The sequence below is a fragment of the Heterodontus francisci genome, chromosome 45 (genome assembly GCF_036365525.1).
Source record: "Heterodontus francisci isolate sHetFra1 chromosome 45, sHetFra1.hap1, whole genome shotgun sequence".
Classification (NCBI taxonomy): domain Eukaryota; kingdom Metazoa; phylum Chordata; class Chondrichthyes; order Heterodontiformes; family Heterodontidae; genus Heterodontus; species Heterodontus francisci.
The window spans coordinates 1,897,782-1,919,771 of NC_090415.1; the positions used below are offsets into that span (position 1 = coordinate 1,897,782).

Here is a 21,990-nt window from a genome sequence, read left to right on the forward strand (position 1 = left end):
GAGTGGGTGTCGGGTGTGCGGTGAGTCTGGGGGTTTGGATGTGAGAGTCTGTGTCGGGAGTGCGGTGAGTCTGGGGGTTTGGATGTGAGAGTGTGTGTCGGGAGTGCGGTTCGTCTGGGAGTTTGGATGTGAGAGTGAGTGTCGGGAGTGCGGTTAGTCTGGGAGTTTGGATGTGAGAGTGTTTGTCGGGAGTGCGGTGAGTCTGGGAGTTTGGATGTGAGAGTGTTTGTCGGGAGTGCGGTGAGTCTGGGAGTTTGGATGTGAGTGTCGGGAGTGCGGTGAGTCTGGGAGTTTGGATGTGAGCGTGAGTGTCGGGAGTGCGGTGAGTCTGGGAGTTTGGATGTGTGACGCCTTTAACATCCTCACACTAACTATTCCTCCTGTGTCTCTCCCTCTCACTCCCTCCCTCTCTCTCCCTCCCTCCGCCCCGTTTGACACCCTCAGAGACTCCGAAAGCCCTACATCTGCTCGGACCACTTCAAGCCTGGCGAGGTGGTGACTCCGGACACCCTCCCCTCGGTCTTCCCTCAGGCCGAATCCGGCCAGAGCCCGGTCGAGGGAGTTGGGAGGGGTCCCTGTCCCCCCTCCACCTCCCCCTCCCGCACATCCTCCTACACGCTGGGGGCCGGACCGGCGGGGCCCTCCGGCCCCTCTCGCGCGGTTGCGGACGAGCGCCGCGGTCGGGAGCAGGAGCCGGGCCCGCCCAGGCTTCCCGAGGGCAGCCGGGGCCGGATCGGGGACCTGGTGCTGGCCGCCGAGCTAATGGAGATGGTCAGCGAGACGGTCCAGCACGTGCAGAAGGAGGCCCGCTTCGAGCAGGCCTTCGGGCATGACCACGGCGCCTACGTGGTCCCGGACGACACGCCCACCCTCAAGAAGATGGTCAAGGAGATGAAGGACACCATCTACGCCCAGAACAGCCGCCTGGGCAGCCTCCAGAGGGAGCTAGCATCAACACTCGGCCAGTACAAGGAGCTGAAGGTGAGGGCGAGGGGTCTGCAACGGGGTAGGGAGGGTACTCAACCCCTCACTCTCTCTCTCTCCCCCCGTCTCTCTCTCTCTCCCCCCGTCTCTCTCTCTCTGCCCCCCCGTCTCTCTCTCTCTCCCCCCGTCTCTCTCTCTCTCCCCCCGTCTCTCTCTCTCTCACCCTCCGTCTCTCTCTCTCTCTCTCTCTCCCCCCCCCGTCTCTCTCTTCCCCCCCCCCCCGTCTCTCTCTTCCCCCCCCCCCCCGTCTCTCTCTTCCCCCCCCCCCGTCTCTCTCTCCCCCCCCCCGTCTCTCTCTCCCCCCCCCCGTCTCTCTCTCCCCCCCCCCGTCTCTCTCTCCCCCCCCCCCGTCTCTCTCTCTTCCCCCCCCGTCTCTCTCTCTTCCCCCCCCGTCTCTCTTTCCCCCCCCGTCTCTCTTCCCCCCCCCGTCTCTCTTTCCCCCCCCGTCTCTCTTTCCCCCCCCGTCTCTCTTTCCCCCCCCGTCTCTCTTTCCCCCCCCCCCCGTCTCTCTTTCCCCCCCCGTCTCTCTTTCCCCCCCCCGTCTCTCTTTCCCCCCCGTCTCTCTCTCCCCCCCCGTCTCTCTCTCTCTCTCTCCCCCCCCCCGTCTCTCTCTCTCTCTCTCTCTCCCCCCCCGTCTCTCTCTCTCTCTCTCTCTCTCTCTCCCCCCCCGTCTCTCTCTCTCCCCCCCCCCCCGTCTCTATCTCCCCCCCCCCGTCTCTCTCTCTCCCCCCCCCGTCTCTCTCTCTCTCTCCCCCCCCCCCCCGTCTCTCTCTCTCTCTCTCTCTCTCTCCCCCCCCGTCTCTCTCTTTCCCCCCCCGTCTCTCTCTCCCCCCCCCGTCTCTCTCTCCCCCCCCCCCCGTCTCTCTCTCCCCCCCCCGTCTCTCTCTCCCCCCCCCGTCTCTCTCTCCCCCCCCCCCCCGTCTCTCTCTCCCCACCCCGTCTCTCTCTCTTCCCCCCACCCCGTCTCTCTCTCTTCCCCCCCACTCCGTCTCTCTCTCTTCCCCCCCCCCCCGTCTCTCTCTCTTACCCCCCCCCCCGTCTCTCTCTCTTACCCCCCCCGTCTCTCTCTCTTACCCCCCCCCGTCTCTCTCTCTTACCCCCCCCCGTCTCTCTCTCTTACCCCCCCCGTCTCTCTCTCTTACCCCCCCCCCGTCTCTCTCTCTCCCCCCCCCCCCCCGTCTCTCTCTCTCTCTCCCCCGCCCCCCCCCCCCCCCCCGTCTCTCTCTCTCTCCCCGGTCTCTCTCTCTTCTCCCTACCTCCCCCCGGTCTCTCTCCTTCCCACCCTTCCTCCCGGTCTCTCTCTCTCCCCCTCCCTCCCAGTCTCTCTCTCTCTCCTTCCCTCCCGGTCTCTCTCTCTTCTCATTACCTCCCCCCGGTCTCTCTCTCTCCCTGTCTCTCTCTCTCTTCCTCCCACCCGGTCTCTCTCTCTCCCTCTCCCGGTCTCTCTGTCTCTCTCTCTCCCTCCCGGTCTCTCTCCCTCCCACCCGGTCTCTCTCTCTCTCCCTCTCCCGGTCTCTCTGTCTCTCTCTCTCCCTCCCGGTTTCTCTCCCTCCCACCCGGTCTCTCTCTCTCTCCCTCTCCCGGTCTCTCTGTCTCTCTCTCCCTCTCCCGGTCTCTCTCTCTCCCTCCCGGTCTCTCTCTCTCTCCCTCCCGGTCTCTCTCTCTCCCTGTCTCTCTCTCTCTTCCTCCCACCCGGTCTCTCTCTCTCCCTCTCCCGGTCTCTCTGTCTCTCTCTCTCCCTCCCGGTCTCTCTCTCTCCCTCCCGGTCTCTCTCGCTCTCTCTCCCTCCCTCCCTCCCTGTCTCTCTCTCTCTCTCTGCTTTCCGTGCCGGCCATCAAGCACCGATCCGTTCTCATCCCATTTTCCAGCACTTGGCCCGTAGCCTTGTACGCTATGTCATTTCAAGTGCTCATCTAGGTACGTCTTGAATGTTGTGAGGGTCCCTGCCTCCACCACCTCTACAGGCAGTGCGTTCCAGATTCCATCCACCCTCTGGGTGAAAAACCTTTCCTCAAATCCCCTCTAAACCTCCTGCCCCTTACCGTAAATATACATCCCCTGGTTATTGACACCTCCACTAAGGAAAAAGTTTCTTCCTATCTAACCTATCAATGCCCCTCATAATTTTGTACACCTCAATCAGGTCCCCCCTCAGCCTTCTCTGCTCTAAGAAAAACAACCCTAGCCTATCCAGTCTCTCTTCATAGCTGAAATGCTCCAGCCCAGGCAACATCCTGGTGAATCTCCTCTGCACCCTCTCCAGTGCAATCACACCCTTCCTATAGTGTGGTGCCCAGAACTGTACACAGTACTCCAGCTGTGGCCTAACAGCTCCATCATAACCTCCCTGCTCTTATATTTTATGCCTCGGCTAATAAAGGCAAGTATCCCATATGCCTTCCTAACCATGTTATCTACCTGTGCTGCTGCCTTCAGTGATCTATGGACAAGTACACCAAGGTCCCTCTGACCCTCTGTACTTCCTCGGGACTTACCATCCATTGTATATTCCCTTGCCTTGTTAGTCCTCCCAAAATGCATTACCTCACACTTTTCCATTTGCCACTGCTCTGCCCATCTTACCAGCCCAACTATATCTCCCTGAAATCTAAGGATTTCCTCCTCACTATTTACACCGCCAATTTTCGTGTCATCTGCGAACTGACTGATCATACCTCCTGTATTCACGTCTAAATCATTAATGTACACTACAAACAGCAAGGGTCCCAGCACCGATCCCTGCGGTACACCACTGGTCACAGGCTTCCAATCGCAGAAACAACCCTCGACCATCACCCTCTGCCTCCTGCCACTGAGCCAATTTTGCATCCAATTTGCCAAATTGCCCCGGATCCCATGGGCTCTTACCTTCTTAACCAATCTCCCATGTGGGACCTTATCAAAAGCCTTACTGAAGTCCATGTAGACTACATCAACTGCTTTACCCTCATCTACACATCTAGTCACCTCCTCGAAAAATTCAATTAAATTTGTTAGACACAATCTCCCCCTGACAAAGCCATGCTGACTATCCCTGATTAATCCCTGCCTCTCCAAGTGGAGATTAATCCTGTCCCTCAGAATTTAATTCCAATAGTTTCCCAACCACTGATGTTAGACTCACCGGCCTGTAGTTACCTGTTTTATCTCTGCTACCCTTCTTGAATAATGGTACCACATTCGCTGTCCTCTCTATATATACATACACCTCTTTCTCGCTGCCCCCCTGCTCTCTCTCTCTCCAGGAGCGTTATGAGACTGAACGCTGGAGCCTCTCCATGGAGTTGGGCACGAAGATCAGCGAGCTGCAAATGCAGAACGCCTCGCTGCGCTGTGAGCGGGAGGCCCTGGAACGCAAACTGGGCAAGCTGCAGGAGCAAGTTGGACTCGGCCTCCAGCACCGTGCTCTTCCTCAGCCAGCAGATGAAAGAGAAGGACAACAAGGTGAAGGAGGCCGCCTTCTCGGTGGCCAACATGAAGCCCGGCCGCAAGTGGGTGCGCTTCTACACCGGCTTCGACAGCTACGAGAAGTTCGAGGCCTTCCTGCACTTCGTGACGCAGGACAGCAAGCTGTGCTCGGGCAAGATCCGCGGCAACATCGCCCGGGGCCGGCTGGACGCCGGGCCCCACAGCACCCTCAGCCACGCCGACCAGCTCCTGCTGGTCATGTGCAGGCTCCGCCTGGGCCTCCTGCTGCAGGATCTGGCCTACCGTTTCAAAGTCTCCGAGACGACCGTGTCCAGGGTGTGGCTGAACTGGACGGAGGTGATCCAGGCCAGAATGATGCAGGTGAGCGACAGAAACAGTCCCTTCCCCACCACCCCCACCCAAACGAGGCTCAGCCAATTATGTCCCACCCCGTTCAGTTTTTCTATGTAAACAGTAACGGTGCAGTGGCAGAGTCGACCACCGACCCAACTGTCTCATGGGTGTCCCCCTATTCACTTTTTCTATGTAAACAGTAACTGCAGTGGCAGGATCACACGACCAAGCCCGACTGTCACGCATTTCCCGCCCCCCCCCACCCAGTTCAGCTTTTCTATGTAAACAGTAACAGTGCAGCAGCAGGTTGGACCACCGAGCAGACTGTCAGTTTTCCTATGTAAACAGTAATGGCGCAGTGGCAGGATCGCTCCACCGAGCCGACTGTCACACGGTTGCCCGCTATTCAGTTTTTCTATGTAAACAGTAACAGTGTAGTGGTAGGGTCGGGGCCGCCGAGCCAACTGTCACACGGTCGACAACACCGTTCTCCTCCACTGTCCTCCAGCCGGGTGGGACTGCTCTCACCCAGTCCCCTTCTTATTGATCCAATGGTAGTCAGAGAATCACTTGCATTGGCTCCTCTTCCTGCTCCTGCACCTCTGGTGCCCCCAAGGATCGATCCTCGGCCCCCCCCCCCTCCTATTTCTCATGCACGTGCTGCCCCTCGGCGCCATCGTCCCGAGTGCACGGTGTTAATTTTCACATGTACGCTGGCGACCCCCAGCTCTCACTCACCACTGCCTCTCCCCACCACTCAGCTGTCTCTTCACTATTGGAGTGTTTATCCGACATCCCGTACCGGATGCAATTAAATATTGGGAAGATCGAAGCCCGGTGCCTTGGGTTCCTGTCACAGACTCCGTTCCCTCGCTACCCGGCTCCGTCCCTCTCCCTGGCGAACGTTAAGAGGCTGACCCAGACTGTCCGCGGCCCTGGCGTGGCATTTGACCCCCGAGGTGAACTCCTGACCTCACATGGACCGCCTGTTTGCACCTCGTCTGACATTGCCCGCCCCTGCCCCTGGGCTGCTGAAACCCTCGTCCGTGCCCTTTCTTCCCCCTCCCCAGACTATTCCGACCCTCTCCCTCTGCCGGTCTGCCATCTCCCGCGCTCCATAAACTTCAGCTCATCCGTGACCCCTCGCCCACCCACCTCTCCCTATCTCTGTAACCTCCTCCAGTCCCGACAACCCTCTGCGATCTCTGCCCTCCTCCAATTCCGGCCTCCTGAGCATCCCCCACAATTCCCATTGCTCCGCCATTGGCAGCCGTGCCTTCAGCTGCCTTGGGGGGGGGGGGCCCCCGAGCTCTGGAATTCCCTCCCTAAACCTCTCATTTCACCACGCCCTGCCCCCCCCCCCCCCATTCAGTTTTTCTATGTAAACAGTAACGGTGCAGTGACGGGGTCCGGCCAGCAGGCGGCAGCAGCGAGCTGGATTTTTTTTCTAAATGACGCTGAAATGCTCTCCCTCCTTAACGCCGTTTCCCGTCTTCATTCCCTCCCTCAACCCCCGCCGCAGGTCCCGGTGATGTGCAGCCCCAAGTACATAGAGACCTTCCAGCCCAAGAGGACATTCGAACACTGGGGCGGCACCCTGACGCTGCTGGACTGCACCGACCTGTTCTTCGAGTCACAGGCCAAGGAAAGGACCCGGACGGACACGGCGCAGCCCTACCGCAACCACTACGTCCGCCGGGGCTACGCCCTGGTGGCCCCCAGCGGCTACATGACCTTCGCCTCGGGCCTGGCCTTCGGCCTGAAGGCCCGGGTGGGCGAGAGCGGGAGGCTGGAGGACCAGGAGGAGGTGGAGGAGGAGGACGAGGAGGAGCTGACGGAGGAGGGGCTGATGGAGGTGGGCGGGGAGGAGGCGCTGGCCGGCCTGAGGCTGCCGGACTTCTTCCAGGACGGGGAGCTGACGGACGAGCAGCAGTGCCTGGTCCGCCAGGTGCTGAGTGTCCGGAGCCACGTGGACAAAGTGCTGAACTTCCGCTTCCTGAAGACCATCTACCCCAGGACGATGGAGGCCCAGGTCGATCGAGCCTGGACAATCTGCTCCTACCTGGCCTGCATGCTTCACGAGCCAATGGGATTGAGGTAGGAGACAGAGCGAGCGAGAGGAGATACAAAAACAAAAGCGGAATTCGCTTCTCGACCGCCTCCCTCTCGCTCGCTCTCTCCCGCTTAATCGGGCAGCAGCCCGCCCAGACCTCGCCCTCAGTGGGATGCGCAGTTCCGACATCCCCACTCCCCTGAGTTAAATGTTTACCGTACTTGAGAGGTGATTATTCCCCCACCCTTTCAGGGGCCGCGAGAAACGTGATTTATTTCCAATTTTTTTTTTTAAGCCTTGATGTGGAGTTTGAAAAAGGTTTTTGGGGGCTGGGGCGGGGGGGGCGGTGGATGCAGTGCAATGGACCGGGAACTCTCCAGTCCCCCCAGTGGGAAGCAGAGCAAACATTGTAACCCCATTTCCACTGCCCATCTCTTCAATAAAGGAGTATTACATCTACTTTTTAATCTCCAGCCTCTTCATTCATCACTTGCTGGGTGTTTCACGCGGGATTAGAGAGTTGGGGCGGGGGGGGGATCAGCCAGGGTTCCTGCTCCTGATCACTGTCCAGTGACCCCTGGGTTCGAACAAAGAACAGTACAGCACAGGAACAGGCCATTAGGCCCTCCGAGCCTGCGCCGATCTTGATGCCTGCCAAAACTAACTCCTTCTGCACTTCCAGGGCCCATATCCCTCTATTCCCTTCCTATTCATATATTTGTCAAGATGTCTCTTAAACGTCGCTATCGTATCTGCTTCCACCACCTCCCCCTGGCAGCAAGTTCCAGGCACTCACCACCCTCTGTGTAAAGAACTTGCCTCGCACATCCCCTCTAAACTTTGCCCCTCGCACCTTAAACCTATGTCCCCTAGTAACTGACTCTTCCACCCTGGGAAAAAGCTTCTGACTATCCACTCTGTCCATGCCGCTCATAACTTTGTAAAACCTCTATCATGTCGCCCCTCCACCTCCGTCGTTCCACTGAAAACAATCAGAGTTTTTCCAACCTCTCCTCATAGCTAATGCCCTCCAGACCAGGCAACGTCCTGGTAAACCTCCTCTGTACCCTCTCCAAAGCCTCCATGTCCTTCTGGTAGTGTGGCGACCAGAATTGCACGCAATATTCTAAGTGTGGCCTAACTAAGGTTCTGTACAGCTGCAACATGACTTGCCAATTTTTATACTCTATGCCCCGACCGATGAAGGCAAGCATGCCGTATGCCTTCTTGACTACCTTATCCACCTGCGTTGCCACTTTCAGTGACCTGTGGATCTGCACACCCAGATCTCTCTGCCTGTCAATACTCCTAAGGGTTCTGCCATTTACTGTATACTTCCCACCTGCATTAGACCTTCCAAAATGCATTACCTCACATTTGTCCGGATTAAACTCCATCTGCCATTTCTCCGCCCAAGTCTCCAACCGATCTATATCCTGCTGTATCCTCTGACAATCCTCATCATTATCCGCAACTCCACCAACCTTTGTGTCGTCTGCAAACTTAATCAGACCTGCTACATTTTCCTCCAAATCATTTATATACACTACAAACAGCAAAGGTCCCAGCACTGATCCCTGCGGAACACCACTAGTCACATCCCTCCATTCAGAAAAACACCCATCCACTGCTACCCTCTGTCTTCTATGACTGAGCCAGTTCTGTATCCATCTTGCCAGTTCACCTCTGATCCCGTGTGACTTCACCTTTTGTACCAGTCTGCCATGAGGGACCTTGTCAAAGGCTTTACTGAAGACCATATAGATAACATCCACTGCCCTTCCTTCATCAATCATCTTCGTCACTTCCTCAAAAAGCTCAATCAAATTACTAAGACACGATCTCCCCTTCACAAAACCATGCTGTCTCTCGCTAATAAGTTCGTTTGTTTCCAAATGGGAGTAAATCCTGTCCCAAAGAATCCTCTCTAATAATTTCCCTACCACTGACGTAAGGCTCACCGGCCTATAATTTCCTGGATTATCCTTGCCACCCTTCTTGAACAAAGGAACAACATTGGCTATTCTCCAGTCCTCTGGGACCTCACCTGTAGCCAATGAGGATGCAAAGATTTCTGTCAAGGCCCCAGCAATTTCCTCCCTTGCCTCCCTCAGTATTCTGGGATAGATCCCATCAGGCCCTGGGGACTTATCTACCTTAATGCTTTGAAAAATGCCCAACACCTCCTCCTTTTTGATAATGAGATGACTGAGACTATCTGCACTCCCTTCCCTAGGCTCATCATCCACCAAGTCCTTCTCTTTGGAGAGGGGGAAATCAGCCAGGGTTCCTGATCACTGTCCCATCCACCAGACAGTGGTCAGCGTTCATGGGGAGTTGCAAAGACAATAGGAGAGGTGCTCGGTGGTTTAATATGACTTTATTGATACAGACATAGAAACTGCTCAATTCTTGTATGCACGGCTCGCTCTGCGACCTCGAGCTCGTTCAAACTTCCGACCCTTGGAGGAGATGTAGGGCCTGTGAGGAGAAAGGAGAGGAGATTGGAGACTGTTGCAGAAATGTGTGTGTGGGAGTAGGGAGAGAGAGGGGGAGAGCGCAGTGGGGAAGGGAGCAGCGAGGGGGGCGGGGAAGAGCAGGGAGAGGGAGGGAGGGGGGGGAAAGAGAGCAGCAAGAGAGCAAAGTACGTACTTGGTGTGGCTGTGTGGCGTCCCAGGAGCTGACCCAAAATGTCTGTAAACTTCCCGACCTTTGCGAGGTCCTGGAAAACAGGCGCAAAAAAATGGCATCAATTATATCGGATCGAACTCCATGCTGTCCCTGTCATGGGAGTGTTTGATGGGGGACAGTGTAAAGGGAGATTTACTCTGTATCTAACCCCCCGTACTGTACCTGTCCTGGGAGTGTTTGATGGGGGCAGTGCAGAGGGAGCTTTACTCTGTATCTAACCCCCCGTACTGTACCTGTCCTGGGAGTGTTTGATGGGGGCAGTGCAGAGGGAGCTTTACTCTGTATCTAACCCCCGTACTGTACCTGTCCTGGGAGTGTTTGATGGGGACAGTGTAGAGGGAGCTTTACTCTGTATCTAACCCCCCGTACTGTACCTGTCCTGGGAGTGTTTGATGGGGGACAGTGTAGAGGGAGCTTTACTCTGTATCTAACCCCCCGTACTGTACCTGTCCTGGGAGTGTTTGATGGGGGACAGTGTAGAGGGAGCTTTACTCTGTATCTAACCCCCCGTACTGTACCTGTCCTGGGAGTGTTTGATGGGGGCAGTGCAGAGGGAGCTTTACTCTGTATCTAACCCCCCGTACTGTACCTGTCCTGGGAGTGTTTGATGGGGGCAGTGCAGAGGGAGCTTTACTCTGTATCTAACCCCCGTACTGTACCTGTCCTGGGAGTGTTTGATGGGGGACAGTGTAGAGGGAGCTTTACTCTGTATCTAACCCCCCGTACTGTACCTGTCCTGGGAGTGTTTGATGGGGGACAGTGTAGAGGGAGCTTTACTCTGTATCTAACCCCCGTACTGTACCTGTCCTGGGAGTGTTTGATGGGGGACAGTGTAGAGGGAGCTTTACTCTGTATCTAACCCCCCGTACTGTACCTGTCCTGGGAGTGTTTGATGGGGGACAGTGTAAAGGGAGCTTTACTCTGTATCTAACCCCCCGTACTGTACCTGTCCTGGGAGTGTTTGATGATGGACAGTGTAGAGGGAGCTTTACTCTGTATCTAACCCCCCGTACTGTACCTGTCCTGGGAGTGTTTGATGGGGACAGTGTAGAGGGAGCTTTACTCTGTATCTAACCCCCCGTACTGTACCTGTCCTGGGGAGTGTTTGATGGGGACAGTGTAGAGGGAGCTTTACTCTGTATCTAACCCCCCGTACTGTACCTGTCCTGGGAGTGTTTGATGGGGACAGTGTCGAGGGAGCTTTACTCTGTATCTAACCCCCGTACTGTACCTGTCCTGGGAGTGTTTGATGGGGGACAGTGTAGAGGGAGCTTTACTCTGTATCTAACCCCCGTACTGTACCTGTCCTGGGAGTGTTTGATGGGGGACAGTGTAAAGGGAGCTTTACTCTGTATCTAACCCCCCCGTACTGTACCTGTCCTGGGAGTGTTTGATGGGGGACAGTGTAAAGGGAGCTTTACTCTGTATCTAACCCCCGCGTGCTGTCCCTGTCCTGGGAGTGTTTGATGGGGACAGTGTAGAGGGAGCTTTACTCTGTATCTAACCCCCCGTACTGTACCTGTCCTGGGGAGTGTTTGATGGGACAGTGTAGAGGGAGCTTTACTCTGTATCTAACCCCCGTGCTGTACCTGTCCTGGGAGTGTTTGATGGGGACAGTGCAGAGGGAGCTTTACTCTGTATCTAACCCCCCGTACTGTACCTGTCCTGGGAGTGTTTGATGGGGGACAGTGTAAAGGGAGCTTTACTCTGTATCTAACCCCCGTGCTGTACCTGTCCTGGGGAGTGTTTGATGGGGGACAGTGTAAAGGGAGCTTTACTCTGTATCTAACCCCCGTACTGTACCTGTCCTGGGGAGTGTTTGATGGGGGACAGTGTAGAGGGAGATTTACTCTGTATCTAACCCCCCGTACTGTACCTGTCCTGGGAGTGTTTGATGGGGGACAGTGTAAAGGGAGCTTTACTCTGTATCTAACCCCCGTGCTGTACCTGTCCTGGGAGTGTTTGATGGGGGACAGTGTAGAGGGAGATTTACTCTGTATCTAACCCCCGTACAGTACCTGTCCTGGGAGTGTTTGATGGGGGACAATGTAGAGGGAGCTTTACTCTGTATCTAACCCCCGCGTGCTGTCCCTGTCCTGGGAGTGTTTGATGGGGGACAGTGTAGAGGGAGCTTTACTCTGTATCTAACCCCCGCGTGCTGTCCCTGTCCTGGGAGTGTTTGATGGGGACAGTGTAGAGGGAGCTTTACTCTGTATCTAACCCCCGCGTGCTGTCCTGGGAGTGTTTGATGGGGGACAGTGTAGAGGGAGCTTTACTCTGTATCTAACCCCCGCGTGCTGTCCCTGTCCTGGGAGTGTTTGATGGGGGACAGTGTAGAGGGAGCTTTACTCTGTATCTAACCCCCGCGTGCTGTCCCTGTCCTGGGAGTGTTTGATGGGGACAGTGTAGAGGGAGCTTTACTCTGTATCTAACCCCCGCATGCTGTCCCTGTCCTGGGAGTGTTTGATGGGGGACAGTGTAGAGGGAGCTTTACTCTGTATCTAACCCCCCGTACTGTACCTGTCCTGGGGAGTGTTTGATGGGGGACAGTGTAGAGGGAGCTTTACTCTGTATCTAACCCCCCGTACTGTACCTGTCCTGGGGAGTGTTTGATGGGGGACAGTGTAGAGGGAGCTTTACTCTGTATCTAACCCCCCGTACTGTACCTGTCCTGGGAGTGTTTGATGGGGACAGTGTAGAGGGAGCTTTACTTACCTGAAAGCAGCACTGTACCATTACCCTTGGGAGCGGCCAGGGCTAGCTGGTCAAAGGTCATGATCTGGCCTCCGGCTTTCAGAATGCGATGTCGAGCGCCGTCGGTGACCCGTAGAGCACAAACCTGTGCAGAGACACAATCATTTCATTTATCCTCCATCTGACCACTATTCAAAGCATTCCATCACATCAAAGCCTGAGCCACAGGGAGAGGACGAACAGCTTCATCCCCGTCTTCGGTGGATTTCACGCCAATCGTGTCACTTGCTTCAAACGTTTCCACTCTTCCGTGGATTCCATAGGAAATAGGAGCAGGAGTAGGCCATTCGGCCCTTCGAGCCTGCTCCGCCATTCATTATGATCATGGCTGATCGTCCAAACTCAGTAACCTGTTCCCGCTTCCACCCCCACCCCCAATACCCTTTGATCCCTTTCTTTCACCCCCAAGAGCTATATCTAACTCCTTCTTGAAAACGTACAATGTTTTGGCCTCAACTGCTTTCTGTGGTAGTGAATTCCACAGGCTCACCACTCTCTGGGTGAAGTAATTTCTCCTCATCTCAGTCCTGAAAGGTTTACCCCGTATCCTTAGACTATAACCCCTGGTTCTGGACTCCCCCCCACCATCGGGAACATCCTTCCTGCATCTACCCTGTCAAGTCCTGTTAGAATTTTATAGGTTTCTGTGAGATCCCCCCCTCACTCTTCTGAACTCCAGCCAATATAATCCTAACTGACTCAATCTCTCCTCATACGTCAGTCCCGCCATCCCAGGAATCAGTCTGGTAAACCTTCGCTGCACTCCCTCTAGAGCAAGAACATCCTCAGATAAGGAGACCAAAAGTGCACACAATATTCCAGGTGTAACCTCACCAAGGCCCTGTATAATTGCAGCAAGACATCCCTGCTCCTGTACTCGAATCCTCTCGCTATGAAGACCAACATACCATTTGCCTTTTTTACCGCCTGTTGCACCCGCATGCTTACCTTCAGCGACTGGTGTACGAGAACACCCAGGTCTCGCTGCATATTCCCCTCTCTCAGTTTATAGACATTCAGATAATAATCTGCCTTCCTGTTTTTGCTACCAAAGTGGATAACCTCACATTTATCCACATTATACTGCATCTGCCGTGCATTAGCCCACTCACTCAACTTGTCCAAATCACCCTGAAGCCTCTCTGCATCCTCCTCACAACTCACCCTCCCACCCAGTTTTGTGTCATCTGCAAATTTGGAGATATTACATTTAGTTCCCTCATCTAAATCATTAATATATATTGTGAATAGCTGGGGTCCTAGCACCGATCCCTGCGGTACCCCACTAGTCACTACCTGCCATTCGGAAAAAGACCCGTTTATCCCTACTCTTTGTTTCCTGTCCGCCAACTAATTTTCTAGCGATCGCAATACACTACCCCCAATCCCATGTGCTTTAATTCTACACACTAATCTATGTGGGAGTTTGTCGAAAGCCTTCTGAAAGTCCAAATAAACCACATCCACTGGCTTCCCCTCATCAACTCTACTAGTTACATCCTCAAAGAATTCTAGATTTGTCAAGCATGATTTCCCTTTCGTAAATCCATGCTGACTCTGTCCGATTCTATCACTGTTCTCTAAGTGCACGGCTATAAAATCTTTGATAATGGATTCTAGAATTTTCCCCACTACTGACGTCAGGCTGACTGGTCTATAATTCCCTGTTTCCTCTCTACCTCCCTTTTTAAATAGTGGGGTTACATTAGCTACCCTCCAATCTGTAGGAACTGTTCCAGAGTCTATAGAATCTTGGAAGATGACCAGCAATGCATCCATTATTTCTCGGGCCACTTCCTTAAGTACTCTGGGATGTAGATTATCAGGTCCTGGGGATTTATCGGCCTTCAATCCCATCAATTTCCCCAACACCATTTCTCTACTAATACTGATTTCCTTCAGTTCCTCTCTCTCTCACTAAACCCTGTGTTCCCCAACATTTCTGGTATGATATTTGTGTCCTCCTTTGTGAAGACAGAACCAAAGTATGCATTTAGTTGGTCAGCCATTTCTTTGTTCCCTATAATAAATTCCCCTGTTTCTGACTGTAAGGGACCTACATTTGTCTTCACCAATCTTTTTCTCTTCACATACCTATAGAAACTTTTACAATCAGTTTTTATGTTCCCCGCAAGCTTGCTCTCGTACTCTATTTTCTCCTTCTTAATAAATCCTTTGGTCCTCCTTTGCTGAATTCTAAACTGTTCCCAATCCTCAGGTCTGTTGTTTTTTCTGGCGAATTTATATGCCTCTTCTTTGCATCTAATTCTACCTCGAATTTCTCTTGTAAGCCATGGTTTGGCTACCTTTCCCATTTTACTTTTGCACCAGACAGGGATAAACAATTGTTGCAGTTCATCCGTGCGCTCTTTAAATGTTTGCCATTGCCTATCCACCGTTAGCCCTTTCAGTAACGTTTCCCAATCCGTCATGGCCAACTCGCGTCTCATACCTTCATAGTTTCCTTTATAAAGATTCAGGACGCGAGTCTCAGAATCAACTACGTCACTCTCCATCTTGATGAAGAATTCTATCATATTATGGTCGCTCATCCCCAAGGGGTCTTTCACAACTAGAAACCCTCCGAGACTAAGCCTCAGTCAAAAATACTTCAACACCGTGTCTTCAGACAGGGATAACAATCATCACTGGCTTAGTCACTGGGAGCACGCCACTCACCCTGCTGCGCGATCTCCTGCGTCCCCACAAGGCCACCGTGCCACTTCCTCCCGACCAATACCACCGCGGGAAGGTAGCAAAGCATCACAGGGGGGCGGGGAGCCAGCGCAGATTCGCAGAGATGCTGCCCGGAATGAGTGGATGCAAAGGCAGACCCGGGAGCGACATTCTGCTCGGACCACGCAGCAGGTCGAGCGATACGACAAAAGGGGTCTCTCATAACCGCACCCCCCCCCCCTCCACCCCCGCAACTCTCACCTTAAGCTTGGGGATATCCCAGATACGAACGTCGTCTGTTATCGATCCCACCACCACCGCAGTCTTGCTCTCACGACCAGGCATCTTCATTTTGCGTATCTTGGGAGAGTGAATATAACAAGGTCATACGAGCCTAAATTTACACAGATCTTTTACACCCACCCAGGAGGGCAGACGGGGCAACTCGGTTTAACGTCTGCTTCCGAGAGACGGCACCTCCGACAGTGCAGCACTCCCTCAGTACTGACACCAGGGTGAGTGTCGGTCTGGATTATGGAGATCAAGTCCTAGAGTATATACATCTCCCTCCGACAGTGCAGCACTCCCTCAGTACTGACACCGGGGGGAGCGTCGGCCTGGACTGCAGAGCTCAGTGCTGGCAGGATCCCCCTCCGAGCCCCACCCTCCCCTCCGCGCGGAACTCACCAGACGAGCCAGCGACAAGGGCGGACGGTTGGCCCTGCTCATGAAGAGCCGTTTCAGCACCACTTTGTTGAAGGGGGCATTGGATCTGCGGGCGAGGAACCGGTACAACTGCGGAGGGGGGGGAAGAGAAAGAGACAAAGCGTCAACACGACGGGATCGTATTCCTGGCCCCCGACACACACAAACCACCCCCCACCGCCGGAAACGCTTTCCCGCCATCGGGACCGTACAATTAGCGAACGCCTCCATTGAATTTCCTCTTAGCCTTCACTTCTCGAGGGGCGGGGCGACTCCAGCCTCACCGGCTGCGTTACCCGAAGACCCTGCGCCCCCCCCCATCCTCTGGGTGTGGTGGTGGGGGGGCGGCGGCGGCGCCCCGGTTCTGTTCCGTCTTCCTCTCCGAACTTCGGCGGCGCCCTTCCTGAATTTTGCGGCGTTCCAGAATTTTGTTTTTTTGCGGGCTTCAACAACACCTTTAACAAAATTAACAGTCCCCTAATTTATTATTCATCCCCGGCAGGTGGGGGAAACCAACCCCCCCTCCCCCCTCCAAATGGCCAACAACCAGCCCTGTAAGATCACATGTTGTAACTTGCATGTGACCAGTTGCTGACTCCACTGAACCGCGGCCGGCGTTAGGACCCCGCGGAATCCCCCTGAGGAGAGGATGGGACGGGAAGATGGCCACGAAGGAGAAGGGGAGGGGGGAGGCTCCTCCATCGCGGCTCCAGCCGACTCGCTCACCTTGACCAGCAGCCGCAGGTAGATGTCCTGGCTCTTGGGCTCCTTCCTGCGCACTTTGCGATCCTTGTTGTGCCGGATGTCCACTCCCTGGCGCCGATGGCGACGGATGCAGAAGGAGGGGGGGGGAAAGATGGAAAGAGCGACAGGTCAATCAACGGCTGAAACAAAAATAACGGCCCCCCCCCAAACCGCCCACCCATATCGCGCCATCCGGCTCGCCGGAGCGTTTTCCCACCCGATGCCGGGGTTTTGGGACCGCTCCGGGGGCCAGAAAGGGTCGGATGGCGCCGATAGTACCGACCCCCCCAACCCGGCCGCCGCCACTCACCATTTTGGTCGGAGAAGAAGGGGCGTGGCCAGCGCCGCGCGGCGGCTTATGGGTAATCCCGCGGCGCCGCTCTCGCGAGGAGCTCCCCCACCCTCCGGCGGCCAAGGAGCACTGGAGGGTGGGCAAGAGGCGACCAGTTCTTTCTTTCGCTCCACTCCTCCTACAGCAGCCGCCAGAGGCCGCCACAGCGCACTGCAGCCAAAATCCTGCTGCCCCCCACAACAAGCTGTTGCAGAGAGGGGAGGGGGAATGTGAAATGTTAATTGATTTGGGCCCCTCAAGTCGAGTTGCCGCAGGGTCCAGCCCCCGGAACACCATTCGGGGCGCAGGAAATGGGCCACTCGGCCCCTCTGCCCCGGTCCAACCACACCCTCCTATTCAACTGCACCCAAGGGGGGGGTTGGCATCATTCCATCGACGCAAAACGACGGACACGCCGCAAACAATCACGGGTGCCAACACCGGGAGAACGTTCAACCCCGGGCCACACCAGGAGCTACGCGGGACGGTGCCAGCAAAGGCCCGGTCGAAGAGGGAGGTTTTCAGGAACGACTTAAAGGAGGGGGGGGCGGGAGAGAGAGAGGGAGGGAGGCAGCTGAAGACACCAATGGCGGAGCAATGGGATGCTCAAGAGGCCGGGATTGGAAGAGAGCAGAGATCTCGGAGGGCTGGAGGGGGTTATAGAGATAGGGAGGGGGAGGGGGGCAAGGGGCCATGGAGGGATTGACATAAGAATGTAAGCACATAAGAAATAGGAGCAGGAGTAGGCCCCTCGGCCCCTCGAGCCTGCCCTGCCATTCAATAAGATCGTGGCTGATCTGTCCCAGGTCTCAACTCCTCTTTCGTGCCAGCTCCTCATCGCCCTCACCTCCCCGATATTTCAAAAATCTGTCTACCTCCTCTTTAAATACTTTCACCACCCTCAGAGAGAAGAAATTCCTTTGCACCTCAGTTTTAAATGTTTGCCCCCTTATTCTGTAACTATGTCCCCTAGTTCGAGATCCCCCCACTGATGGAAACATCTTCTCAACGTCTACCCTGTCGAGCCCTCTCAGAATCTTCTACGTTTCGATAAGATCACCCCTTCATTCTTCCAAACTCTAATGAATAAAGGCCTAACCTGTTTAGCCGTTCTTGATTAGACAACCCCTTCATCCCAGGAATCAGCCTCGTGAACCTTCTCTGAACTGCCTCCAATGCTAGTATATCCTTCCTTAAACACGGGGACCAAAACTGTACGCAGTACTCCAGGTGTGGCCTCACCAACACCCCGTACAGTTGTAACAGGACTTCCCTATTTCTAAACTCGAACCCCCTAGCAATAAAGGCCAAAATTCCATTTGCCTTCCCAATTACTTGCTGCACCTGCATGCTAGCATTTTGTGTTTCATATACAGGAACACGCAGATCCCCCTGGACTGCAGTATTTTGTAGCCTTTCTCCATCTAAATAATAATCTGCCTTTTTATTCTTCCTACCAAAGTGAATGACCTCTCACTTTCCTACATTACACTCCATCTGCCAGGTTTTTGCCCACTCACTTAACCCATCTATATCCCTTTGCAGATTCCTTGTGTCCTCATCACAACATGCCCTCCCACCTATTTTTGTATCGTCCGCAAATTTGGATATATTACACTCTGCCCCCCCCTTCTCCAAGTCATCAATATAGATAGTAAATAGTTGAGGCCCCAGGACCGATCCTCGTGGAACTCCGCTACGTCTTTCCGACCCGAAAAAGACCCATTGATCCCGACTCTCTGCCTTCTGTGTGTTAGCCAATCCTCAATCCATGCCAACACATTACCCCCAGTACCCTGAGCTCTTATTTTGTGTAATAACCTTTTACGTGGCACCTTATCGAAAGCCCTCTGAAAATCTAAATACACTACATCTACCGGTTCCCCTTTATCCACTCTGCTTGTTATATCCTCAAAGAACTCTAACAAATTTGTCAAACATGATTTCCCTTTCACAAAACCGTGTTGACTCTGTTTGATTGCGTTAAGCTTTGCTAAATGTCCTGCTATTTCTTCCTAAATAACGGACTCTGGCATTTTTCCCAGCGACCGATGTTAGGCTGACTGGCCTATAGTTTCCTGCTTTTTGTCTCCCTCCCTTCTTGAACAGGGGCGTCACATTAGCGGTTTTAAACTTCCCTTCAATTGAACCCTCCCCCCCCCCCCCAACTAATTAAAGTCCGACCCACAACCCTAGTTATATGATTCGCCAGGACATTGGTCCCAGCATGATTCAAACAAAGCCCGTCCCAATGGAACAGCTCTCTCTTTCCCCGGTACTGGTGCCAGTGCCTCATGAATTGGAACCCATTTCTCCCACTCCAGTCTTTGAGCCATAGTCCCTCAGCAGAACCTCTTTCCTCGTCCTACCTATGTTGTATGTACCTATGTGGACCACGACAACTGGATCCTTCCCCTCCCACTCCAAGTTACTCTCCAGCCCAGAAGAGATGTCCTTAACCTTGGGACCAGGTAGGCAACACAGCCTTCGGGACTCCCTGTCTTCTCTGCAGAGAACATATCTACTCCCCAAGCTATGCTATCCTCTACATTTCTCTTTTCTCCCCCCTCATTCAAGTACCTGTCCAGATGCCTCTTAAATGTCGCTACTGTTCCTGCCTCCACCACCTCCTCAGGCAGCTCATTCCAGATACCCACTATTCTTTGTGTGAAAAATTTACCCCTTTGATCCCCTTTAAACCTTTTCCCTCTCACCTTAAATCTATGCCCTCTAGTTTTAGTCACCCCTACCATGGGACACAGACTCTGGCTATCTACCCTATCTATGCCTGTCATAATTTTATATACCTCTATCATGTCCCCTCTCAGCCTCCTTCGCTCCAGGGAAAACAGACCCAGCCTATCCAATCTCTCTTTATAACTCAAGCCCTCCAAACCAGGCAACATCCTTGTGAATCTTTTCTGCACACTCTCTAGCTTAATCACATCTTTCCTGTGGTGCGGCGACCAGAACTGCATACAGTACTCCAAATGCGGCCTAACCAACGTTATGTACAACTGTAACAGGACGTCCCAACTCTTGTACTCAATGCCTCGGCCGATGAAGGCAAGCATGCCATACGCCTTCTTCACCACCCTGTCTACCTGTGTTGCCACTTTCAGGGAACTATGTACTTGCACCCCAAGGTCTCTCTGCTCAACAACACTCCCCAGGGTCCTGCCATTCGCTGTATATGTCCTGCCCTGGTTTAACGTCCCAAAATGCATCACTTCACACTTGTCTGCATTAAATTCCATTTGCCAATCCCTTGCCCACTTTCCCAGTTGATCTATATCCTGTTGTAACCTTAGACAACCTTCTTCACTGTCCACTATACCACCAATTTTGGTATCATCTGCAAACTTACTAATCATGCCCCCTACATTCACATCCAAGTCATTAATATATCTGACCAACAACAGAGGGCCCAGCACCGATCCCTGCGGCACACCACTGGTCACCGGCCTCCAATCTGTAAAACAACCCTCCACTACCACCCTCTGCCTCCTATCACCAAGCCAATTTTGTATCCAATTGGCCAGCTCACCCTGGATCCCATGTGTTCGAACCTTCCGGACCAGCCTACCATGCAGGACCTTGTCAAAGGCCTTGCTAAAGTCCATGTAGACAATGTCCATCACCCTGCCCTCGTCAATCCTCTTGGTCACCTCCTCAAAAAACTCATAATTCGTGAGACATGATTTCCCACGCACAAAGCCATGCTGACTATCCCTAATCAGACCTTGCCTTTCCAAATGCATATAAATCCTGTCTCTCAGAATCCCTTCCAAGAACTTTCCCACCACTGATGTAAGGCTCACCGGCCTGTAGTTCCCTGGCTTATCCCTGCTGCCCTTCTTAAATAAAGGCACAACATTAGCTATCCTCCAGTCTTCCGGTACCTCACCCGTGCCTAACGATGATACAAAAATCTCTGCCAGAGCCCCAGCAATCTCCTCCCTTGCTTCCCATAGCATCCTAGGATACACCTGGTCAGGCCCTGGGAATTATCCACCTTAATGCGCTTCAAAACCTCCAACACCTCCTCCTTTGTAATGTTGATATGCTCCAGGATATCGCTGTTCCCTCCCTTGAACTCACTAGCTTCCATGACCTTCTCCACGGTAAATACAAGAAGTATTCATTTAAGACCTCGCCCATTTCCCGTGGCTCCACACATAGATTGCCACACTGATCCTTAAGGGGATCTACTCTCTCCCTAGCTACCCTTTTACTCTTAATATACTTATAGAATCTTTTAGGATTCTCCTTTATCTTATCTGCCAGGGAAATCTCATGGCCCCTTTTTGCCCTCCTAATTTCCTTCTTAAGTGTACTCCTACACCCCTTATACTCCTCGAGGGACTCGCTCGATCCCAGCTGCCTATATCTGACATATGCCTCCTTCTTTGTCCTGACCAGACCCTCAATATCCCATGTCAACCAAGGTTCCCTAAACTTGCCAGCATTGCCCTTCCATCTAACAGGAAGATGCCGGCCCTGAACTCTTCCTATCTCACTTTTAAAAGCCTCCCACTTGCCAGACGTCCCTTTACCTGTAAACAGCCTCTCCCATTCAACCTTTGAGAGTCCCTGTCTGATGCCATCGAAATTAGCCTTCCCTCAATTTTGGACTTCAACCTGAAGACCAGTCCTATCCTTTTCCATAACTATCTTGAAGCTAATAGAGTTATGCTCACTGGTCCCAAAGTGCTCCCCCACTGACACATCAACCACCTGCCCAGCCTCATTTCCTAAGAGGAGGTCGAGTGTAGCCCCTTCTGTAGTAGGGCCATCCACATACTGCTTCAGAAAACTATCCTGGACACACTTAACAAATTCTTCCCCATCTGATCCCTCAGCACTAAGGCAGTCCCAGTCAATATTAGGGAAGTTAAAATCACCTACTATTACAACCCTGTAATTCCTACACCGATCTGTGATTTCCCTACATATATGCTCCTCCACTTCCCTCTGACTATTGGGGGGCCTATAGTATAATCCCATCAAAGTCATCACCCCTTTCTTATTTCTACGTTCTACCCATATGGCCTCGCTGGACGTTGCACCCCGGGATATTCTCTCTAATTGTAGGGGCTGAAGGAGGTTAGAGAGATAGGGAGGGAGGGAGGCGAGGGGCCATGGAGGGATTTGAACAGGAGGATGAGAATTGTAGGGACTGGAGGAGGTTAGAGAGACAGGGAGGGAGGGAGGCGAGGGGCCATGGAGGGATTTGAACAGGAGGATGAGAATTGTAGGGACTGGAGGAGATAGGGAGGGAGGCGAGGGG

General features: G+C 53.7%; 2 protein-coding genes and 1 non-coding gene across 3 annotated transcripts; 1 reads left to right on the forward strand and 2 right to left on the reverse strand.

The window, feature by feature from the left end:
• Positions 1-890: 890 nt before the first annotated feature.
• On the forward strand, positions 891-6,945 carry LOC137356177 (uncharacterized). Its single transcript, XM_068022014.1, has 3 exons — positions 891-981; positions 4,230-4,773; positions 6,269-6,945. The coding sequence occupies exons 2-3, from the start codon at positions 4,237-4,239 to the stop codon at positions 6,845-6,847; spliced, it is 1,116 nt and encodes a 371-aa protein (XP_067878115.1). The 5' UTR covers positions 891-981; positions 4,230-4,236; the 3' UTR covers positions 6,848-6,945.
• Positions 6,946-9,160: 2,215 nt separating this feature from the next.
• rpl18 (ribosomal protein L18) lies at positions 9,161-16,461 on the reverse strand. The gene is made up of 6 exons (XM_068022047.1): positions 16,352-16,461; positions 15,608-15,715; positions 15,182-15,280; positions 12,206-12,329; positions 9,452-9,521; positions 9,161-9,280 (listed from the first exon to the last, which is right to left on the reverse strand). Exons 2-6 carry the CDS (start codon positions 15,647-15,649, stop codon positions 9,205-9,207), a joined length of 411 nt encoding a protein of 136 aa, XP_067878148.1. The 5' UTR covers positions 15,650-15,715; positions 16,352-16,461; the 3' UTR covers positions 9,161-9,204.
• Positions 14,834-14,901, reverse strand: LOC137356519 (small nucleolar RNA R38). The gene has a single exon (XR_010971095.1). It is a non-coding gene; the product is annotated as a small nucleolar RNA R38 (small nucleolar RNA).
• Positions 16,462-21,990: the final 5,529 nt, after the last annotated feature.